The sequence below is a fragment of the Dasypus novemcinctus genome, chromosome 10, assembly GCF_030445035.2.
Source record: "Dasypus novemcinctus isolate mDasNov1 chromosome 10, mDasNov1.1.hap2, whole genome shotgun sequence".
Taxonomy (NCBI): domain Eukaryota; kingdom Metazoa; phylum Chordata; class Mammalia; order Cingulata; family Dasypodidae; genus Dasypus; species Dasypus novemcinctus.
This window is the reverse complement of record NC_080682.1, coordinates 76180150-76204277: the sequence shown is the minus strand read 5'-3', so window position 1 is coordinate 76204277 and position 24128 is coordinate 76180150. Positions and strand designations below refer to the sequence as shown.

The following is a 24128-nucleotide window of genomic DNA, read 5'->3' as shown; positions in this document are numbered from 1 at the left end:
GCTGGTGTCTACCTCGTTGGAAGTCTTATCTCCCCCAGCGCTGGTGGGGTCCTACCTCATTTCTTCTAAGGGTCCCAGGGGGCTACGCCCCAGCCCTGGGGACAAAGCGCCCTCTTATCCACCCCCTCGCTGACCTCAAGGAAGGGGGTGGTACTGCTTGGAGGCTTCTCTCCCTGGGGAAAGCAGGCACAGGATGACCGGGGGGCAAAGGGGTGTCAGGCACCAAGAGGGAAGTGGGGGACATCTGTGCTGGCCTGGTGCCTGGCGCTGTTCTTAATGGAATGTTTATCTAGAAGGTCAGAGCCCTGCCCAGGTTCTGGGGAGCTTCGCAGAGGGAGGGAGGATGCACAGCTTAGGGGACCTGGCTGGACGGGGGGTGGGGGGTGCTGTTAGAAACAAGGCAGTGAGCAGGGAAGACAAGCGCCGCAGAGCCAGGAGCCACACCAGGGAGCAGAGGCGGGGGAGGCACCAGGCGGGGAGGGGGCTTCAGGTGTCCTGACCTGAGGGCAGCAGAGCCTTGGCTAGTCCCCACAGGGAAGGGGAACAAAGGGGAGGCCTTGCAGGACTGAGTGGAGCCACCCTCAGCACCAGTTTCCCAGGTCCCATCAAGCATAGGTGCTACGCTTGGGGCCTGTGGTCATGGGAGACCACAGCCCCCTCTACCCCCCACCTGCAGCAGCCACGCTCTGGAGGTATGACGAAGGCTTGGCGGCAGCAGCAGCTGGCTCCCCGGGCACCCACGTGCCATCCCCCCATTGGCCTCTAAGAGGTCTTGAGCCTGGCGCAGCTCTGAGGCCACACGCAGGGTGGTCCGCGGATGTCAACGGGGAGGGGATGCGGCAAATCCAAGGGCGAGGGGATGGGATCATCAGGCAGGGTCAAAGTCAACTCTGTCTTTGATGGGGCCCTGCCTGTTTCTTCTGAAAACCTGGACAGTGCTGACAACAGGTGTCCCTGCCAGAGCCCTCTCTCCCTCTCCCTGAGAGCCTGCTCCCAGGGCGGGCCAGAGGGCAGATACTTTGGTCTTGGTGTGAATTTAGAGCAGAGCCTCATAAGCCATTGCAACAGGCTGGCCCTTAAAGAGGGAAGCCAAGTCCTCATTCAGCGGATGGAGAATCTGAGACCCTGAGAGGTGACACTTGAGTCCCAGGTCACCCAGGCAGTGGGTGATGGAGCAAGGGTCTGACCCCACCGGGGGCCTCAGACTCTCACCATCCCCACCTTCTCCCTTTGGGGCCTGTCTGTGTCCTACATACCAGGCTCTGAACCGTCTGCTCATAACTGTGGTGCTTTGCTAGGTAGGAAGGCGTAGTATTTAAGGGCACAGACTCTGCGGAGCCCAGAGGCCTGCATTCCAGTCCAGGATCTGACACTAGCTGTGGGACCGCGGGCGAGTTTCCTAAACTCATTTATAAAACAAGGATGAAAATGGCACTTGCCTCCCAGGGTGGTTATAAAGATTAAAGGAGTTACTGCACAGAAAGCATTGAGAAATGGTGCTCAGCACATCACGTCTTCTAGGAGTTAGCTGCCACCTGCTGCTCCCCAGGCCCGGGCGGGGGGCAGCCTCTTCTGCAGATGCCCACATCTCACAGTACAGCTGACCTCCCTCTTTGCTCCCTGCCCGTAGGGAAGTCACCTGCGGTCTGACGGTGAGACCGGAGACATAGGGCGGGCTGCCAGGAACATCCCTCTCTCTGCCTTGGGGTCTCTTTCATTAGTGGTGAAATGGCCGATAAGCCCCTGGAGGCTAGAGAATAAGTGGCTGCCAGCCTGTCTGATAACACTCAGAACAGTTCAGCAAGGACTCGCACAGCCCCTGTGCTGGCATGCCCTGGGCAGATGGGGGGCCCGGACCCCCACTTTTTTCTGGTGCTGGCTCAGTGCCCAGAGTGGGGGAGGGGGGAGTGCACGAAGCTGTGATCTGCCTGGAGAGGACAGCCTGCCCAGAGAGTGCAGGGAGAGACCTCAGGCAGCCACTTCCTTCTCTCCTCGATCTTCTGAGAGTCCCCTCTGCCCTGCAGCTCTTTAAACAAACAACAAATAGCAAAAGAGATGAGCCCCAGGCCTCCTGCTGCTTTTCCAGCTTGGGCGCAGGGTCTCCCAAACCTAGGGTCCCACCTGTTATGAGGCTCTCCCTGACCCCTCTGCAGGCAATGGGGATACAGCCTGAGGCTCCCGGCAGATGCCCCTGGGGGCCCTGTTGCAACTGGCACTCCCAGAGAGAGGAGCCAGGCACAGAGCAGGAGGACCGGGCTGGGGAGGGGGGGGTGGGGGAGGACCACACACAGGGCAGGCATCGCTTTACTTGTCTGAACGCTGTCTGATAAACCACCATCCTCTTCAACATCTCCTGTGGCTGCCAGGAAAAAAAAGTTCCACGCCGGTGTTACCAATGGGTCTCGCCTGCCCCCTGGTGCCATACCCTGGCCCTGCCAGACGTGAGGCTGCCTTCCTCGTCCCTCCCCAGACAGACACGGCCCGGCCAGCTTGACACCCCAAACACAGCAGCTACCCAGCCCTGGTCAGACAGCACCCCTTATCATAAGCCAGAGAACGCTATGCAGATGCCCCAGAGGCTGTCACAGGAACACGACCTTTGCTCTTTGGGGTTGCTGGCAGGACAGCTACAGCTCAAAATAAATGTCTGAGCTGCCCTGCCCTGACATTGGATAGGGTTTCCCTGAAAGGGAAATAAAAATTCTGGCATGGCTCTCTTCCCACTGGGGGTGGAAGGCCAGCTGGGGGCTAGCACCCGGGGGAAGGCCACAGGAACCCCAGCTCCCTCAGCTGTTGGTGCCGGGGGTGCAGGGCCCTCTCCACCTGTCCCCAGGACCGCATCTCAGACTCCCAGCCCTCCTCAGAGGCAAGGCGTGAACTGGAGAGGGGCAGCAACCCGCTCTGGCCAGGTCCCCATCCGAGGGTGGTCACATGCCCGTGCCACGACAGGCCTTGGGGCAGAGGCCAGGGCAACCAGAATCTCTGCAGGCTAGGCAGGATGGCAAAGAGATAAGAGCTTGCGCTTTCAGTCTGAAAGACTTGGAAGAAGTCCTGGCTCTGCCTTGGGCTTAATGTCCCTAAGCCTCAGTTTCCTGAAATGTTAAGCAGGGATAGCAACGGAATCATCTGACCAGATTATTGGAAGGATTAAAAAGAGAGCACGCAGTGATGGCACATGTGCACCTTGGCTATTATTATAATTAGATGGACCCCCAGGCCATTTGGTCAAGTGGGAGTCAGGAATTCCACTGGCCAAGTCAACACCCACTTATTCCCATCTCTTGGCCAATAAGAATGTTAGGAGATTCTGATCTGAGTTTGTGTCCCACCTCACTCTCCCTCCAGTTGTGGCAGAACCCAGGGGAGAGGGCCCTTGTCTGCTCCTCTGGAGACACCCTGGAGGGGACCCAAGGGGCTTACCAGGACCTCGGATTTCACAGCTGGCCTGTAGACGAAGTTGGATTCCTGGTGGACCATGACAGGTTTGGAGATGGTGGACACACCAGGACCTCGTGGGGGCTGTGGGCTTGGGCAAAATGTCTGCAGGGATTAGTTTAAGAAGGACCTAGGTGAGGTCGTGGTGGGGTGGCCTAGGCCAGCCACGGCACTTCCATCCACATGCAAGTCCACATGCATCCGCATGCTCAGCCAACCTGGTCCTTTCACCCTGCTGGAGGTCCTGGGCAGTAATGGTCTTCAGTAGAGAGATGCAAAGCCCATTGGCTACAGTGTGGTCTGAGGCCGGAGAAACTATTGTGTAGCTACAAGGAATCAGCGACCTGGGCTAGAGTCTGGTTATGGGGCACCGGCAGCCATTGTCACTCAGAGGATACACATTCAAGGCTCTCTCAGTGGTCGTGGGTGCCACCCAGCCTGATTCCAGTCCCTGGACAGTATCCTGAAACATCTACTGTTTCTGGTGGGTGGGCACAGACCCCTCAAGTCCGCGGGGTGAGGGCAGTAGCAGTAGTATCCAGGGGAGCTGATGCAGCCCGCCTGCTTGGCTCTCGCCCACTCGACATCTTGAACAAAACAAGTCTGGTTGAGTCACAACCCTGTGCCCAGCCCATCCGTGGCTCCCCGTTGATTACTGCAAGGCCTTCTTGAGCTTTTCTACCTTCCTTTTCTGCCTCTTCTCTCATTCTTCCCAACTCTACTCATAGTCTAACTTTACCCTCCAAATTGCCAGGTCTTCTGAACTTCAGGTCTTTACACAGCCTCTTTCCTCCTCCTGCTTTACTTTCTCGGGTCATAGGTTGGACATCATGGCCTTCAAAAAGCCTTCTCAGAGGTTTTTCTCTCTGTCCTCACTCCTCATCACAGTACCTGTACTTACCCTTCTCTGCCTTTAGCACACATGGGATGGCCATTGCCTGCTTGCATGTCTCTCTTGCTCGCCAGATGGTCCCCGGCAGGGACTGTGGCTGCCTATTCCAGTGCCTGGCAGTATCTGGTATACAGTAGGCACTCAGTAAACATGTGTTGAATGAATGATTCAGTAGTATGGCAGGCACCCAGGATGGTGCTTGGGGATAGATCTGGCCCCCAAAACTTCCTTGTGGCAGGTGCTGATGTGGCAGGCACAGGTGTTGAGCCTACACAGGTGTTTGCTTCTAGCACCTGAGGCTGACTGCAGATGTGTGGTCACCCCCACTTCCTGCTGCAGCACTGATGACGATTAGGCCAGGGGCATGCAGAAAGGAGAAGAGTGGGCAGGCCTGGTGGTGCAAGGACCAAGGTGCTGAGTGGCAGGATGAAGCCAGCTGAAGAGCAGCCTCTTATCTCTGAACCAGGACAACCCTGGCTTTAAGGTCACTGAAGACATTTGTGGTCCACCTCTTCCAAGATTTCTTGTATGGAGGAGCTTTTAACCTTCCCCGTGCCTTGATCAGGAACTAACAGTGGGAACTTTGGGATTCCTTAAAGAATCAGAGAAAGCTGGACCCCTTGGCCCTGCCTCAAGAGCTTGCTGAGATTACCTCCAATTCCATGATTGCAGCATCACCCAAATTTTCTTGAATTGTCAATGCCCATAGCTAAAGTTCATTGAACCCCCACTACATGCACCACTCTTCTAAGATATGAATATGAACTTATAGCAGTTCATGTATTAACTCATTTGATTCCCACAATAGGTGGATGCCATTAACATTCCCATTTTACAGGTGATGATACCCAGGCTCAGATAGGAGAAGTGACACGTGTCCAAAGTCATCCAGCCAGTAAGTGTTTGAGGCAGGGTTCAAACCCAGGGAGTCTGACTTCTTGCAGTTCCTGCCTGCTTTTCCTCCCACCCTCCAGGTATCACCACCTCTCAAGACTGAGCTCATTAGCCTTCTGCTCGGCAGAGTGGCTTCCACCTCCCATTAGAATGAATCCCTCCCACAGCACATGGCCTATGCCTATTTTATAGCTGAATTGTGCCTGGTCAGCTCCTCACTCATCAGATGACAGCATAGATGTGCTGGCCTCCTCTGTACCTTCTTGGGCACTGCTCCTCTCAAGGCAGGTGCCCAATCAGCGATTTTTAAAATTGAACTTGTTGAGGTGAAGCAGTCATCCATCTTGGTGGGGGCCACTCACAGAGAAGGACACGGGCCTCTGCCAGGCTAACTCAGGCCCCTGAAAATACCCCCCGACTGGGCTCTGGAGGATGACATCCCTGGCACAGAGACCTCTCCCTACTGGAACTGCAGGCCTCAGGACCCCTGTTTGTGGCCCAGAGGAGGTCTCTCTGAGGGTCTCCCTGCCAGAAGCTGCAGCCTTGTCAACACCTGGCACTCTTCACACATGCCTTCCTTCCCCCAAGCACTCTTCTTCTGTTCTTCATACAGGAACACAAGTCCAGTCAGGGAAGGCTAATGAAACCCTAGTCAGGGACTATTAAGTCCCTCCAGATCCCCCACCCTCAGCTGACACAAGCTGCTTTAGCTCTGACTCAAGCCTGGTCCCATGACTATGGCAGCAAATGAATATTTTGTTTTTCTATGCATGGGCTCAAAGCTTCGTGTCTTCCTAAGGACTGCCTCTTCCAAAATAGTCTTTGGATTAAGAACAATTAATAAGAAATATGTCTTCTTGAGAAAAATCATTGTTTAGTCTCCTGGCAGCCAAGAAAAACATCCATAGTCTTTTAATAATAAATTTGGAGATTTCTTGGAACTCCCTCATCCTAATCTTTTCTGTGGTTGGAAGTTGGCCAGAAATTTCTGGGTATTACACTTCAAGCCAATGCAGTTGGCTGGTGCCATAGAAAAGAACATTGAAATATCTTAACACTGCATTGGATAGTGCTATCACGTCATTGCAGAACCTAATACCTCTCTCCGTTCCTACCCCCTTCTCCCCATTAAACCAGGGAACCATTTTCCATGTTCATTAGCCATTCCCTAATATCATCAAGAAATGACTAGATGTGACAAAGACCTCTGACTATTCATTCACATAGACTTGCAAATACTATACTGAAAGTTACCAGCCCGTACTAGCCCAGAGGAATAGAGAGAGAAAAACAAACATCGAATGGATAGATGTAGCTTATCCCTAAGAGCACAGGCAATTGCCACATAACCTAGCACTTCAAAATCAGCAGAAACTATACACATGCAGGAAATCCACATCATGCAGGTTGGGGGCTCACGCCTTGAAAATGGGGTGGGGTGATGTTTCTTCCTGTCTCCAACTAGAGGAACAGTGAAAGGTGTGGAAACACCAGCCCTCCTCACTTTTCCTTCTTCCAAGCGCAGCATGCTGAACAGCGGTAATACCTTTGGGGTGGGCTGGAAGCTCCGCTCAGGGACAGGGGAGTTGGTGGGCTTCCCACTGTGGTTCTTTGCCTCCCAGTCTTCCGTAGGATTGCCTGAGTCTCCAGCGCGGAAGGGATGGCTGCCCAGTGCCTCTTCCAGAGCCGAGGGCAATGGGCGGGTAGGAGTGAGGTCTTGGGTGGGAATGGATGGTGGGGGAGGGATGGGGATGGGGGGCGGAGTGCGTTGTACCCAGGGTGAGGATGAGGCACTCACACGGCCTGATGAGGGAAGGACAGGAGGTGCGGGGACCTTGGAGGGTGGGTTGGAGGGTGGAGGGTGGGGCATCACGGGCAAGGCAGAGGGAGTCTTGGGCGGGTAGTAGAACATGTCCAAGGGGATGTCATCCAGGTCGGTGGTGTGGAGGTGCAGCCCGCCTGCGAAGCGTCTCAGGGGTGGGACCAGGGGAGACACGGAAGGCGGGGGAGGTGGGAGCCCTGTGGTCATCTGGGGGGTTGCAAGGAAGTTCTGTGATTGTCCACCCTCCCCCTACATCAGTACAAGGCTCAGCCCCGGGGGATCCTTGCTGCCGGAGACCCAGCCCCACAAACAGGACCGTGGGGTAACTTCTCTGCCATCTGGGTGTCCAGCTGAGCCCACATAAGGGGAGGGAGTGCCCAAATGCAGGCAGGTCCCAAGTCAAGCCATAGGTGGTGATAAGTAAGGTGACTGTATCATTTATCACCTAAACTAGAACACACTTGAAAATGAAAGGGGGCACTCTTAATAACTAAGTCAGGACAACAGGCCTGACAGGGACCACCTTAGCCAACCCGGGACTTCCGGTCACTCTGAAGATAAGCCCAGAAATACAGACGTGTCTCCCTTCCCCAAGAGACAGGCAGGGAGGGAAAGGGTGGGCCTGGGAAGGTGGCATGGGGGGGGGTAGCTGGTGAGGTTTGCCAGAGCCCATTTCGCCTCTAGCAGTTCCCAGGGCGGGTCATTCTGAGGACAGCAGAAGGCTCCATGTGAAAGAGCTCTGTTACCTCTGAAATCTCATTATCAGCAGAAGAGATCTGCTCAAGTCGCGTCTGACAGAGCCTTTCCACCCAATACTGAATCTTTTCTGATTCTTCAAGGTCTTCCCGCTCTGTCTCGGACACCTGGACCCAGGACCAGTGCAAAAGGGAGAGGACAAAGGGCATGCTTCAATCACACGTGGACGGCAAGAGCACCGAAGCAGCTTTTAAAAATAAAACCATAAAATTCTTAGGAGTGGCAACTATCTAGAAAAGACCAGCCTTGTTCATCTTGGCCCCAGAGGAGGAAGAACAAGGGGGAAGAGGGTGCCAGTGGTGTCAGGTTGACTTAATGGTACTTGTAGGCAAAATCAGACAAGGAGCTCAGGTATTGCATGGGATTATCTGCCCCCAAGGATCACTGTCAACCCTGAGACTCTTAGGAGTCTCCAAGAATGGTTCTTTTGTAGCATCCCAGCACATTCTAAGAGTTCAATTTTATTCTTTTTTTCCCTTCAGGTTGCCTTATCCTCAGAAGCACAAGTTCAATTTTATTTTTAACTTTGTAGCTAATTTGTTCCTAATGCCAGACCCAATGCACTTCACATTTTCCAGAACTTCTCTGGTTTTGTAATCTAATCATTTTGGCATTGTGATTCATGAAAACATTAAAGAGAAGCAGAACGAGTACTATCTCCAACAGCTAGAAAGTTAAGGTCACCAGCTCACCCAGGGAAGAGGTATTATTCATGCTGTAAGACTGCTTTCGACATGGCTGGTCAGGGATGAGGAGCAGCTGAGATATAGTCCAGGGTCAAGAGGTCTAACCTCAGACATATCCCCTGTCAGGTGCACAGGCAGAGTGAGTGGGGGACTACCACCTGTGCCAAGGGGTTAGCCATAGACCCATACTCTCAAAGCCAGCTCTGTTTGGGAGGCCTGGCCTTTGGCTCACACTAAGGGTAGAGGGGTGGCAGGCTGACTCAGACCTAGACAGGTGGGGTTGGGGAGGAGGTTAACTTCAGATCTACAATTTAGGCAGAGGGGCTAGCCTCAGACCTATACCCTGAGCAGGGAGACCACCATCAGAGCCACATCCAGGTGGAGGAGCCTACCTTTGAACTCATACCCCAGTAGGGTGGGATATGGAGGAGACAGACTCAAACTTTGAGCCAGATGGGTAGAAAGCTAACTTAAGACCCATGATCTAGGCAGAGCGGCTAGCCTCAGACTCATACCCTAAATAAGGAGGCTCATCTCTATCCCAAACATATACCCTATGCCAGAGGCAAGTCTCAGGTGACTCTGGGCAGACAGACTGGTCTCATTCTCCAGTCCTGTGAGGGGAAGACAGGGCTCACCCCAGCCTTTGCCTCCATCTGGGGAAAACAACTCCAGCTAGTTCCCTGGGAGGATGGTGGAAATTCCCTAATTATGTCCAAGAGATGCTGGCCTTCCTTGCGAGCAGGACACATACCTCCTGGGCCAGCCGGTTGATCTTCAGCTGCTTTTCCTTTTCCAGCATTTCCTCTTTCTCTTTGTAAAGCTTTTGCTCAAACTCCAGTTCCTTTTTATTCTTTCTCAACTCCTGAAGGCTGTCATACTTGGCTTTCTTCTTATCTTTTCCTTTCTGAGCAGTAATGGCATTGTTATATGACAAGTGTTACAAGGTAGTGTTGACACTGGCACAGCACAGCAAACAGCATTCAGTTTTCAGACAACACCAGGTCCTGGTATATGGACAAATGACTTCTCCATCATTTGGGGAGAAAGATATCAAATGTTCAGTTACCAGAGATGCATCCTGGTGAGCCCCTCCTCCAGCTCTGCTACACCCCACTGGGCACTGGACCTCAGGTTTTGGATGGGTAGGTTGCTGCCGCCCATTACAGAGTGGGAGGCATATTATTTTTGCCAATCAGAAGAACTGGCTTACTTGTTCATTAATTAGTTGTGTGCGCTTGGCTAAGTCACTTAACCTTTCTTTGCCTGATTTGTCTCATCTCCAAAATGGGGGAAAATACCTCCCATTGCCATCCAAAATAAAGGAATAATATATACAAAAGAGCTTTATGAACTGCAAAATGCCGTATTAGTAAAATGCATTTCTACTTAAGTCCTGGTATATGGACATATGACTTCTCCATCATTTGGGGAGAAAGATATCAAATGTTCAGTTACCAGAGATGCATCCTGGGAAATTCAAGGTAATTCTGAGAAAACTGAGAGATCTGGCCAGCCTCATCTGTGAAGATCCTCTATCCTGAGTAAGAGATGGCAGGCAGCCTCTATTGGGAGCCCAGATTTTGCCTCCAATGCTTAAGCTCCAAACCGTTTCATCCTGAGGAGTCCTAACCTACCATTCCCTCTGAACTAGGCTCTGGAACTGAGGATTAGCCAGAAACCACTGGCTGGGCTGGGAGCTGGACAGAGGGAGGAGGATGTTCTAACTGTTTGACACAGGCCATCAGGGTTCAAGAAGATTTAGAGAGGCAGATAAAGGGCAAACAGAGCTCCTTATTTTTCCTGCCGGGATTGGATCCACATAAAGCCTACTTTCCTGGCTGTTCTCCCATAAGGGTACAGGGAGACCAGGGATGAAGAGGGAAGAGAACGAACATTTTTAGAAAGTCTGTGTGCCAAGGGATTTTCACTGATAATCTCATAGGTGGGTCTACTTATCCCCCTCTCTGGACACGGGAGCTGGGGCTCAGAGAGGTGAAGTCACTTGCCCGACATCAGACAGCTAGTAAGTGGTAATGCCAGGATTTGGGCCTGCGTCTGCCAGGTCCCACATGCTTTCTACTGCGTCCTAATGAGGTGGAGAGCTGGAGGGCATGGGGAGCATGCCAGGAAGGAGTGTCAGCCCATCACACACAGCATGGACAGAGCTTGCACACAGGAGAGGGGACAGCAGAAAGAGCCAGCATGAAGAATTTCTGGAGGAAGGAGGAAACCCACGTGTTCACCGAGCTTGCACTCAACTGCAGGGGCTTGGTGGGTCATTATGGATCTCTGATGTCTCTCCTCCTGCAGACAATGCTCACCTCCATGCTTTAATGTGCTTTGAGAATGGCCACCTACAGCACCCGCCCCCAGAGCAGTCTATGAGTCACATGAGACAGTGGTTCTCATTGCTTCAGAATCCTGCCTGATGCCTTACCACCCTGCTCCCTGGGCTCCTGGTTCAATTGGTAGAACACCTGTCATCATGTTAGAGGTTCAGAAGAACTCCCCCAAGAGGGGATAGAGATGTTCTGCCTAATGGTGGCCTGCTAGGATAAGGGCACAGTCCCCCCTCACAGGGACTACCCTGAGAGGAAAGGCCATGTGGCCTTAAATAAAATAGCAGTGTGAGGATTTTAGAGCTGGGGCTTCTGGGTGGGACAGGCAGACAAGACAGTCTTTGTCCCATCCCCAAGAGAGCAGCACCTGCTTACAGTCACAGAAGGGTGCCATAGCGTTGTACGCTGACGTCCTACAGCCCTACCTCACCCCCTATACAGATTAGCAAACGGATCTACCCCCCCTGCACACACCTACTGGTGTATTTATTCAAGCAGTCCTGGCAAAAAGGGCTCCTTCAGGCCCTGGCATAGACTTTGTGGGGCCACAGGCTTATAAGTGTTAAGGCTCAGAGGGACTTACTGCCAGGATAGGAATAGAAGACACTTGTCTTTACCTTTTCAAATAAGGGGAATTTTGAACATTGATGATCATGGCCATGGATACCCAGTTTTATTACCAGGAAACTCGGTATTCCTGCTGCTGGGAGACAAAGTGTTAGGTCTACTCTGTCTCACGTGGCTCTAGAAAAAATGATGATGGATTATCAGAGCTGGAATGAGGGATATGGTACTGTTGTTCCTTCAGCTGTCAGTTAAATTCATGGCAAATATTCCTCTTGGTCCAGACGGAGAGGAGAGGCAGATGGGGTGGCTATGCTCTTGCATAACCTAGAAGCAGTTTTTCTCTCTTTTGGAAATGAAAATATAAAACAAAATGCTAGCTGTTTCTGGAATGATTGAACTAATTAATGAATAGGGGAAAACAGTCCTATGTCTTCATCAATAGCAATTTTCAAGTGACATGATTTCTGATAGGTAGGGGGAGGGAGGAGACTCTAGCCTTTCACATTTGCATAATTGTGGAGGTTTGGAACTGTATGTACCCCCAAAAATCATGCTCTTAAAGCTAATCCATTCCTGGGGGCGTAAGCCCACTGTAAGGAGGCCCTTTCGATCAGGTTACCTCAGTTAAGGCGTGGCCCAGGGAGGGTCTTAATCCTCTTACTGGAGTCCTTTATAAATGGGATGAATAGAGGGAGAGAGAAAGCCACGGAAGCAAGAAACTCAGAAGAGAAGGGAGACACTAGCAGACGCCGCCATTGTGTTTGCCAGGTGACAGAGGAGTTAAGGATTGCCAGCAGCCAGTCTTCGGGCAGAGTATTGCCTTAATGATGCCTTGATTTGGACATTTTTCTCAGCCTCAAAACTGTAAGCTCGTAAAGAAATAAATTCCCATTGTTAAAAGCTAACCCATTTTATGGTATCTGCTCTGAGCTGCTTAGCAAATTAAAACAATAGCTAATAGCCCCTGGAAAAGATTTTACCTCTTTTTGCAAAGTTTCCAGGTAAAACCCTGTGTGCATATACAGAGAAGAATAAAAAACCCAACAGCAATAAGGTGTCCTAAGCCAAACAGTCAGCCCATAAAATGTAAAGGACAGTCTTGCAGGACTAAGACCTTGAGGCCATAACCGTTTGGGGAGGAATCCCTTGAGGTGCTCTGTTCTAAGTTAACTCAATACTGCACAAATGACGATATATGCTGCTATGTAGAGATAGTCACCTCTGTCAGGAATAATACTGCTGTCTATTATCTTAACAGTATCACGCCGGAGGAAGAGAGAGATTTCCTGACACATCAGATATCCCCACTTTACAGGCAGGAAGAAGTTACAGGTCAGGTCATCAGGGTTTCCCAACTGCCAATGCTTTGGATTCTGGGGGCCTGACACCTCTCCAGAAAGAGCCAGTTGATAACATCTAAATCAGTGCATCCAGATTTATGTTAATGCCTGATTTGCAAATGCCATGTCAGTGTGACTGTCCAATCCACAGATATTAACAGCAGGATTTTCATAATCAAATGCTGAAATGATTTAGAAAAACAAAGGACAAGAGTGTTTTATGAGGCCTGGAGATTCTGTAATAATTTAGAGAGAAAATGGAAGGCCCCAGAGATCTGAAAAACTGTGTTGTCCTGGACACAGAGCTATGTCTAAGAGAGAGTTGTGATTGGTGTGGCTTTCTTTGTACCAACTTGAGGCCACAAATCCCCTTCCTCAGAGGTTGGTCTGCTTCTGGAACAGCCTCTGTAATCTGCACTGTGTACACCTACTGCGATTTTTCACTCTGACCCCATCCTTCTGGTCTTGGCCTCTGGTTCTACTTGCCAGAAATGAAGCAGGAGCTTCCTGCTGTGCCCCTGCTCTACCCTGGGCCTGTGGCGCCTGGCACTGACTCACAGCCGTGCCTGATGGCACTTGGGGGTCTCAGGCCGTGAACACCTTGCCCCCACGATGCTCTGTAACAACACCCTCCCATCTGACATCTGCTGGACCAAGGCAGATGGGGCTAGCCCTCTATGTGAACAGCCGGGTCACACAGTTTAGAGGTAAGAGGAAAAGAAAGAATGTTTGGGAAAGGCCAAAAGCCACAACAAGCCCAGCAGCAAGCCAGCACAGCAGCCAGTCCTGTCCTACCTTCCGGATGGTGGGGAATTTGCCATCATAACGATAAAACCACCCAAAGGCTATAAGAACACAGAGAAGAAAGTGATGAGCCACAGTTCAGCTTAGCCAGAGCATCCATGGGCAGCTGCTGGGAGTCGGGTTCCCAAAGAACGCGTGGCTTTGTAAGATGAAGAGTGGCCTCGGCAGATCAAACAGCAAAACCGCACCCCCTGTCTGACTCTCCACTTACCTGGCCTCACTCGGCCGCAAAGCAGGCCTAAAGCCACCTGAGAAAGGCCCCGGTTCCCAGGTCCTGGGCCACTCTCAGGTGCCTCTCCCCATGACACTGCCTTCAGAAGTCAGTGCCAGAAAATCAACGAGAAAGCCCCTGTGGAAGGACGAGCCATCCCCAATCACAGCCACAGGCTCCAAACACAAAGCCCGATTGAAAGAGAACGAGGCCGTTCCTAACCAACTTCTGGTCCCGCAACCCAAGAACTGTCTTGAGACAAAAGGGAGCCTGGGTCTCTGCCTAGAACCGTTGTCACACAGAACAAAACTGTCTTGTTCCCGGGTGCAGGACAAGTCCTCCGCTTTCAACCCTGAAGAAAAGGCAGTGGCCAGGGGTCGGCTCTGGGAAGGATGGCTCAGGCAGGAGACCTGCCCCAGGAAAGCGTATCCCCAACCAGAGCGGACAGCCAGGGCACAGGCCCCCCTTCCCTTCTCGGGCAACAGCATGACGGGTTAAGACCCCAAACCAGAAGCTCCCCGGGGACACTGGCTTAAAATAATTACCCACTCGTGGCCTGCTGGAGGGCTGGACCAGGACCACGAAGGCCCCCGCTGGGCTAAGCATTACCCCGTTAGTTGCTGCATCTTGGGGGCATTTAGGGAGCTCTAGGGGAGAGGACAGAGCAGCCGATTGGGCGGTATTTGAATATTTGGACCGGTGGTTCAGTCGTACTGGTGCGCAGGGGCTGGTTTATCTGTCAGCCGGCCCCGAGTCCTGTCCTCTGGGCAGTGCTGGGCCCCTGGGCGTCTGCACGGCCGGCAGGAGGCGGTGGGCGGGGCAAGCAGAGCAGCGAGGCCAGGGAGCAAAGCGGGGGCAAACCTGCTCTCCCTGCTCCTCCGTGCCTCCATCCGGGTCATCTGCAGGCTCCCGCTCAGGCTCCACTCCCTGATCATCTACTTGGGAAAAGAGGAGGAAGCTGGTGAAGAGAGAGGAACGGGGAGTCTGAGAGGCCAGAGGTGCTTCCCAGGCACCCGGGGTCTGGCCCAGGCTGGCTTCTGATCAGCTTCCCCCAGGGGCAGGAACAAGACTCAGGAGTCCAGAGGGAAGGTTTCTTGCTCTGGACTGGTCATGCAATGCTTTCAGCCTTGGTAGCCTCAGTTTTTTCTCTGTCTCTAAAATGGGATAACATTAGGGGCCTCATGTCTGATAGCAGAACATTGGGTAGGAAGCTAGGAGGTCCAGAGGCGGAGGTGGGAATTTCTGAGTCTTTGGTGTTTGATGCGAAGGGCTTACAATGGAAGGACAGATCATCCTGGCTTCTTACCACCCTTGCCTTGGAGCCCTGGTTCCTTGGGGGATGTGTGCCCTGTGAGTACAATAGACAGAGGGTGGGGGACCGGGGAGAATGGAGATGCCACAGGGTAAATGGGGTACATGTGGCTAGGAGGATGAATTTTGACATGATGTGGAGGGAACACCAGACCATCCATTCCAGTGGCTTCCAACCTAGCTCTGGCCACTCTGGGACCCTGGAGGAAGGGTATGGGCTTGCTCGGGAGCTGAATTTGAATATTTCAAAAGCTTAGAAGAACTTGCCCATTGACCTATGAAAGGTTGAATGTTAAGATCCTTTGCTTTTGGGCTTGAATTATGTTTACTCAGCACTGGAACTCTGCTGCTTGCTCGCTAACAAGAACTAGTTAGTAAAACTATGGAGTGGGGGGAAATAATTAATAGCTGGTAAGAAAAAACTCAACTTCCAAATCATGGGGTCTGTAATGGGGGAAGAAGGCTGGAAATCTCTAGTTTAAACCTCATCACCTTCCAAGACCCTTTCCAGCTCTGGGATCCTTAATAAAGATCTGCACACCCCCTGTCACCTCAGTTAAGGAAAGCTCTCCTAAGAGCCTTGGGGGTCTTGAGGGCTCTGGGTGGGCTGAAGCAACGCTCAGAGCCTCCTGGGACAGAGGTGGTGGGGGGCAAGTCAGTTCCACCTGTGTCGTAGGATGAGCAGCTTTTTTTCTAGGCAATATAGATGCTTCACACTCTTTCCTGTTTGTCAAAAAATACAGGGCCCGACCCTCACAGGCACAGAAACTTGAGGCAGGTATAACCTGTTAGCTCACCTGGTTCCAGAATGGAAGTGGGGGGGGTGGCTGGCCAGGGTCCCTTCCTGTTGGCCCAACACAGCCATTCCCGCCCCATGGAAATGGGGATGAGACAAGAACGGAGCTGGCTCAGAGGGCTTACTGCAGTTCCTGACTTATCTCCAAATTAAAATTAAATTGTCGGTGCATATGGAGATGGATGGCGGCAGCAGCTGCTTCAGCTCAGGCTGGCAGACTCCCTCCATCAATCCTGTGCTTAGAGGAGCTGCCTTAGAAAACACACATCTTGAGCAAAGGAAAAGCTCTTGCTCCTTTTATTCAAGAAGCTTGATTTCGTTTTTTAAATAAACCAAAAAACCACTACATAGTTAGCTGGTGAAAGGTTTTTCTTTTCCGTAGTGCCTGAGAGGATGCATTTGTTGTAAAGCTGAGACCTGTTTTTAGGAAGGTACTTAATTGGCTAGGATTACTTTCACAAGAAGCAATTAAAATCGATTTCTCTCCTTCGGAAGCTCCTATTTCATTCATAAGAGCAAATTAGCGGCCCATCTAAAACATGGATTATTCACTAGGAATTTATCTCTGGCTCCATCCTCAGCTAATGCTGAATGTCCTAAGAGGGTGCTTTGTCCTTCCCAGAGGCCCATGAGATGACATTGTGGCCCACTGCCAGGAAGGAATGTGCAGGAGCTGTTTGCCGTTCCCCAGGGAGGGGTGAATTAGAATGAGCCACAGCCCTGCACCTCCTCCTTGTTCCAAGTAGCCTGTGCTGGCAGCTAACTTCCCTCTAAGATCGGGCATGATCAAGAGTTGGGGAAAGTTGCCCCGGCCTCATTGCAGGATCCCACATAGCTGCCACACAGCAGAGATGGGGGACCTTGGTTCTTGGGTCTAGATTCATCTGGTAGCTGGGCATTCCCAGAGCAGCTGAGCACAATCAGCTGGAGTAGAAACCGCCCCATGTCAATTACAAACCCAGGCAGCTGTGAAGAGGGAGTAGAGGCCCAAGCAGAAGGCTTGGATTTGTGATTGCCATGGCCCCAGGCCCCCCACAACTAGCCACTGAAGGAGTGAGACTGAGAGTCCTGCTGTGTCCTGGAGGTGTGAGCAGTCTCTTGAGAGATATCCTGGAAGTTGGGGTTGAGAGCAGGTGGACAAGGAGTAGTTGGTGAAGGCCTGGACTGGAACCAGAAGGGAGAACACAGGGCAGATGATGAGAAGAGATGGTAAGGGCAGAGGGTGCTGTGTGCAGCTGCCAGACCACAGCTGGGAGCCTGGCGGGGCCCCATGGTCCTCTCCCTGCCCCCATCCAGGCTACACACAGGAATGCTGGTGGTAGGGGCCCTTCGGATAAGCCGTTGCCCATGAACCTTGGACCACCAGGGTCCTTCTCTAAGGTGAGCCCCTTCTGCACCCCAGTCCCGATTCAGAACAAGGCAGGAAGGGGACACAACATCCAATAAGATCATAATCCCATGGGCCAGTTCCACTTTTGCCAAATAGTCCACTCCCTCTCCAGCAGCCCAAGCGCATTGGGAGGGGTCTGCCTGCCTGAGTTTGTGTTGTGGGGCAAAGACTGGCAGTTGGGTGAGTGGAGCAGGCCTCCAGGACATGGAAGACAGACAGATGCTCATCCATCCTGATGCCCTGGCTAATGGCTGCCCTTCTATGAAGAGCCAGAGAGGCACAAACTCATCACCTGGGAAGGTGGTGGTGAGTGGAGGGAGACCAGCATCTCTCTCCAGGCTTGCCTACTCTCAGGCCCCAGAGGGGAGCTCCCAGCCCTCCCCCCAGCACACGGTACGTACACTTTGGCTTGCGTAGGGGTACTGGGTGCACCTCGGCAGTGATAGTTTTGGGCAAGAGCAGCTGTTCCTTCGAGCCCCAGTCTTCTTCCCACTGCTGCTTAATCTTTTCTTCCTCCTCCATGATCCTGAAACAAGACCCTCATGCCTGTGAATGGAGTGAGAACCTTCACAGGTCTTCCTGTGCTTCAGGGAATGCCAACCACAGGGTGCTCAGGATGAGCCTGGGCAAGGCTGCCTGGGCCTGGGCAGAGCCAGACAGGCAGAGCCAGAACATTCCTAACAGGTCTTTAGAGTCCTTGACAGCCCCCAGCGCGGTTTCACATCTGGCTCTCATCTAATGCATGAAGAACCAGGTTCAGACTCCAGGAAGACCCTTGCATGTGAAATAGACCAAGTCATCCTGGAACCTCAGAGTAAACCATGGGATGAGGATGCAGGGGCAAGCATGGCTCAACAGGTTTGGGCCAGCTCCACTTCTTACTGGGTGGCCAAAGGCAACGTACTTAACTTTTCTATGCCTCAGTTTCCTCAACTGTAGGATGCAGGATAATATTATCTAACTCACATGCTTCTTGTGAGGCTTAAATGAGATAATGCCCATAAAGCATTTAGCACATGGCTTGGTATATAGTAAGTACTCAACATGTTAACCATTATTCCCACTGCTAACGTCATTAACAGGCTGGAGTCAGGAGACCTGGGTTCTAGCACTGCTGCTAACTAGCTGTGAGGCCTCAGAGGCTTCTCTGAAATGCGAGAATGAGGGTGCTGGTAATCAAGGGGCTCACAAATTCCCAGCCTCTGTGCTCTCCAGGCCCATGCCAGTGAGGTGTGTGTCAAGGGTGGGCAACAACTGGGGTCACTGAAATTCAGAAGCATCATGTGATGCCTATGGAGAAGGTGGCAGCTCCCAAGAAAAAGGCCATCTGCAGGGACTGCTGGCAGGTATGTGACTGCATGGGCACAGGTCAGTCTCATTTGCCATCCAGGCTCTTGCAGCCTGACTGTCCCACCCTGACCTCCTCCCAATCTGAGGGTCCTGCTAGGGGAACTGATGGGTGGAAGACCTCAATCACCCCTGACTCAGAGCCCAGGGTGGGTGTGGGTGGCTTGACCACTGTAGGCCTTGACCACTGTAGGCCTGGATGTCCACAGGGTTCTTGGCCACCACCTTGAGTGAGTTACTCCCTCTCTCGGGATTTAACTTCCTTTCCTCTCAGACAAGGGGCTTGAAGTCAAGCCAACTAATCACAATAAGACTCAATTTTCTCAGCTGTAAAATGGGTTATTGTGATAGCGGTCAGCTACCTGCTGAAGAACTCTCTCCCTCCCTCCTCTTCCTTTCCTCCCTCCTTCACACTCTTCCTCTCTTTCCCTCCCTAACTCTGTTTCTCCCTTTCCCCGTCCAACACATATATTTTGAGCCACTACTATGTATCAGGCACGGTTCTAGCTGCTGGGTACAGCAGTGAATAACAAAGTCGGGAGTGTGAATTCTAAATGGAGAACGAATGCCACTCTGCAATTATAAGACTAGGTTCTAGCTACTCAGACACACGGGCTTTACTTGGATTGTGAAATGGCTGCAAATGAAGGAGGATCCGCCAGGGGACAAAAGACCCTCCAGCTTCCTCCAAGTAGCAGAGTGAAGTCTGAGTAGAAAGCAGGCCCTCCTACACAGAGTCGGGACTTGGGACTTCCAAGTAGGGGCGTGGAAGCCAACATGGCCAGGGGGGTGGCCTGTGGCTGGCCCTGCCCAGGCTTCTGCACTCCACGCCCCTGTAACCCAGCCCTGAGCACAATCACACCTGCACATTGACACACGTGCACACACACATGGAGCAGAGACACTCACTGTTCCATTTCCTTCCGGTATCTCTCGTTTTCCTCTGCTGCTTTCTGGGCAATTTCCTTTTTCCTTCTGAAACACAAATGGAGATTGGTATATTTGAATCTACAGGAGGGAATTTAACTTTTCCCTGTGGCCAATTTCTGACTCGAGAAAGGTTTTAAATGTTTCTCCCAGGCTCCTTCCAGGGAAGCCTGGATGAGCTTGGCTGTGGGGGGAATCGCGCGGGCCCCGTGCTCTTGCGGGGTTTTGTCCAGCATTGCTGAGCAGAGTTGCTGGGCTGCAGGATGTAGTTCCAGACGTGGGCCACGCCCCACGCATCCCACCTCCAAACACTTAAAGTACTGAGGATGGGTGGGGCTGGCCTGAGTGAGGGGCCTCCCAGGGGAGGTCCCAGGCCCCAGAGGCAAAGCGGAGGATGCTAACCAAGCCGGGGGCTGACCACTAGCAGGTCTTCTCCAGGCAATTCTGTGATGGGGAGACAGGCAGATCTTCTGTTCCTTCTTTCTCCAAATACTTATTTAGCTTTTAGACTGTATCTGGATTTGGAGTCTGATGGTATCTTTTAATTTAGAGACTTCTCGCCCCATTTATTCTCTCCACCCGTCCTCCCAAGCACCTGTGGAGTGGATCCTGTCTCCACAGGAGGGTGGTCCTGCAGGCGTGAATCCCAGCTCAGCCCTGTGTGGCTTTGTATACAAATGGCTGACTCTCTCTCAGCCTCAGTCTCCTCACCTGTGAAATGGGGCCAATGCCATTGACCTCTCAGGGCTCTTGTGAGAATTATATTAAGCAACATAAAGAAGGCCCTACTACAATGCCAGTCATGTGGCAGGCATTTGGCAAACGTCAGCTACTGCTAGTGGGATCCTCACTGTCCATGTTTCTGGAGTCTTGGAAATCAGAGGGCGAGGAGGGGTGGAGCCAGGTGTTCTGGAGGCAGGGGCATGGATCCGTTGACCTCCACTGAACCCGTCTGGTTAAAGACAGGCCTCAAGGGGAAGGGGGAGGCCGGTTCAGGAGCCGGGGGGCAGGAAACAGGGTGGGCTGGGCCTAGGGGGTGGGGAGGGCATCCTGGGCTGACCACTCACTGCCGCTCCATCTCCTGCTGCTCCTGGAAGATCTTGTTGGACTCCATCGCCAGCCGCTTCTGCCTCAGAAGCTCCTGCCGCTGCAGCTCGTGCTGCCGCACCTCCGCCAGCCGCTCGCGGTCGGTCATGAACAGCTCCCGGCCCTCGTGAGGAGAAAGGAGGCCCCCTGCTCAGTCCCCGGGGGAGCTGGGTGCCCCTGCCGCCGCCGCGGGGGCCACGGTGCAGGCTATCTGCTCAGCACCACACCCCAGCGTCAGGCTGGTCTCGACCCGAAAGTCTCTTCGCTGGGCAGAGGCCCCCTGTGTTGCCGCCTTTCTCCACCCCTCCTCCCCTTCCAGCCCCCGCCGTCCTTCCCACCAGTCCCGCCCATATTGCCAACCCACAATCTGCCCTCTTCCCCAGTAACTGCTTACCTCAGGTCTATCCATCAGCTTCAGCCTGTCCACAGCCGCCCCTTAGCCAACCCTCCCTTCATCACGCCCCTCCCTCTACCCAACCCTATATAGCTAAGTGTACTTCTGTAATAAAGCAGACCTGTTCTTGCGCTCAAGCGGTCTCCGTGGTTTTTCCCCAACCGCGCGTCCCCCACGCCTGGAGAACCGGTGCTCCCTCTTGGGGCACCCCCCGCCGGTGGTTCGGCAGGAGCAAGCCCCCCCGACTCCTGGGCCTGAGCGAGGACGAAACCCTCTCGCTCAGCTACACCCCTGCTCTGCTCTGTCAGAGCCTCAGGGAAGGAGTCCCTGTGCCCTTCCCGGGCGTGTGTGGCGGAGTCCTGGGGTCTGAGGAGCGGGGCCTGGAGGTCAGGCAAGGGTAACGAGGCTCCCACCAGTTCACTGGGGACTTACAGCTCCAGCCACGACGGAGATGGTCAGGCTGCGGCTGCTCTTGAGCACGTTCACGGCCTGTGGGGTGAGCAGAGAGCCAGCTGAGAGCAGAGGCGTGCAGGCAGAGCACGCAGCCGGGGCGAGAGGCCCAAGGGCCTGGGGCTAAGACTCGCCGGGTGAAGACCCACAGCTCACCTCCTTGTGGTCCAGGTTGGAGAAGTCGATGCCATTGACTTCAACTATCTGGTCACCCGTCTGGTGGAGGAATTGAGAAGGATCAGCACATTTGCACTACCTGTATACTCACCCCAGGGGGCCAGCGTCGGCCGCTGGGCCTTCACAGGGTTGCACCTCAACTCTCCCCCATGAGCAGACAGACCCATTGGAAAGCTCTGGTGGGGTCCTGAGAGGGCTCCCTGCTCACTCTGGCACCCTCTACTCCCCAAGTCATGCATTTTTCATCAACTGCCATATATACACTATTAGAGGTTTGTTTCTTTGGCTGAATGTATGCTATTTGTTTTGAAAAATCTCCATTTGTAGACATAGGAGGCTTTGGGCTTTTCATATAGCAGAGGCATTATCGGGTCATAACAATAATAGAATGTCTAACACACATTGCACACTTACTATGTACCAGGAACAGTTCTAAGAATATGTATCCATTCATTTAATCCACACAATAAACCTAGGGGAAGGCGTTATTATCCCCATATTATGGTGAGAAAATTGAAGCACAGAGACATGAAGTAACTGCCCCAAATAAATAAAGGTCTGGCATCAGACCACCTAGGTGTGAATCCCAGCCCTACCATGTTAGGTACATGATCTTGGAAAAATCACATGCACTCCCAAATTGGGAATAATGATCTTATCTAGTTCTCAGAGTTCTTGTAAAGCTTAAGGGCTTAGGACAATCTGACCCAGGTAAGCACTCCTTGAATGTCAAGTTTCTGATTATTATTACTCTGCTCCATGATCAGGACCACTCTCAGGCAGGAGGTGGTGGTCAAGTGTCACCCCCTCCGTGAAGCCTTCCTTGGGGGGCAGGTAGGAACCATCAGCCAGTGATGGCAGAGAGAGGGCTGTATGGGAAGCAGGAGCCCCATTGCTGTGTGATCACAGTGTGACCCTGCACCCCACCGGGGCCCACTGCGGCCGGCCCAGGGTCACTCACCTCCAGCCCCACCTCGGCAGACAGGGAGCCAGGCTTCACGTGGCTGATGAAGATTCCAGGTTTCTGGACGGGGCCGCTGGAAATGCTTAGGGGAGATGGGAAACATGGGTGAAGGCTGCCCTAGCTGCTCGTCCCCTGCAGTGCCTGCTTGTCCTCAACGTCCTGCCTCCTCTGCCTGGGCTCCCAAGGGCCCACATGGGGCCCAGTGCTCCAGCCCCTCAGGAACAGGCCACGTCCTGAACTCAGGACCCAAAGCCCTCCACTGCCTGCATCTCCAGCCTCATCTAAACTGTTGCCCTGGGCAAGAGCCTTGTCATTTCCCCTACCCAGCCACTCACCCAATATGTGCTGTCTCATCTCTTTCTAGCAATTTCCTATTCATTCCTTAAGGCTCAAATGTGTTCTCCTCTACAAGATTTCCATGAAACCCTTTATCCTTTCCCAAGACCAAGCCAGTTGCTCCCTTCTCGGTGCTCCCTAAAACACCTTGAGCAAGGATGGCACTCGGACCATCCTTCTCCCTTTCCAGATCTGCAGCAGACATCCCAGCACTTTCCCCTCCAAACCTGGATAGAGGCTCAGGGTCCTTTTCAAGCAGGACCCAGGCAGGCACTACATGAGAGATGGCCCAGGAGAGGAAACCTAAAGCTCCATTATTGTCCCTGTTACCCTATACTGTGAGCATTTATCTTGTTGGCTTCCATATTAGGCTGTGATCTTGGCACACAGGTAATCAGTAAATAGGAAAGAGTGATGTGGGTATTATCATCTCCCATTTAGAGGGAGAAACTGAGGGTCAGAGTGGTTAGGTAACTAGCCTGAGGTGTTAGAGCTCATAAAGGGTAGAGCAGGGGCTGGGACTCAGATCTGAGTGACTGCAGCACCTGCAAGCTCAGAGGGAAAGTCGGGCACCAAGAAGTGTCACCACTGGTGGATAAGTCACGTCACCGGTGGACAGTGTCTCCTTGGGAGCAGCAGGGAGAGGGGGGAGGACTTGGGGGCCCACCAGGCTCTTCCGGCCACCCACCTGCAGCCAAGGCCCCGCGAGCCCACCAGGCTGATGAAGACCTTCTTCTCCTTGTTTTCCTGGCTCCCAGGGGAGCCCAGGCTGCCCTGTCGGCCCTGGAGGAGAGAGAGAAGCAGCGCCCCGTGTCCACACGCAGGGACGTGGCCTCCAGCTCCCAAGGCCTGCAGGAGCGCTTGAGGCATTTGGGGCCAGCGCTGCTGAACCCACACAGACCTGGTCAGTGTTCTGTCCCCGGGGAGGAGGAGCCCCACGGTAGCATTCCGGGAGCTGCTCTTGGCTCTCCCAGAGGGCGCATCCCCGGAGCAAGCCCTCCCTTCAGGACCAGCACCCCTCCTTGGAGACACCCCCACACAGACCCCATCAGAGGTGGCCCCAGCCCTTACCCCAGACTCTGATACAAACTGATCCACGTACTGCCATTTCAGGGGCTCATCAGGAGAGCTGACAGGAAGGAAGAAGGTAAGGAGGGTTACGAGGGAGAGACGTTGGAGGGGACAGGCCCCTGCCGCATCG

General features: G+C 53.0%; 1 protein-coding gene across 6 annotated transcripts in view; it reads right to left on the bottom strand.

Annotated features, from left to right (window-relative positions):
* The window catches only part of USH1C (USH1 protein network component harmonin), a 55082-nt gene that overhangs the window by 10174 nt on the left and 20780 nt on the right, over positions 1–24128 (bottom strand). For 2 of the 6 annotated variants that reach the window (XM_071218155.1, XM_071218153.1), the window contains exons 7-16: positions 23999–24056; positions 23616–23710; positions 22589–22673; positions 21607–21666; positions 21433–21489; positions 20588–20730; positions 19503–19568; positions 17648–17772; positions 14611–14687; positions 9240–9392 (exon numbers count right to left, since the gene is read on the bottom strand). In XM_071218155.1, coding sequence (XP_071074256.1) covers positions 9240–9392; positions 14611–14687; positions 17648–17772; positions 19503–19568; positions 20588–20730; positions 21433–21489; positions 21607–21666; positions 22589–22673; positions 23616–23710; positions 23999–24056 — 919 coding nt within the window. Of the gene's footprint in view, positions 1–7255; positions 7907–9239; positions 9393–14610; positions 14688–17647; positions 17773–19502; positions 19569–20587; positions 20731–21432; positions 21490–21606; positions 21667–22588; positions 22674–23615; positions 23711–23998; positions 24057–24128 lie in introns of those variants that run through there. The other 4 variants (XM_071218157.1, XM_071218154.1, XM_071218156.1 and 1 more) reach the window with 4 other exon arrangements.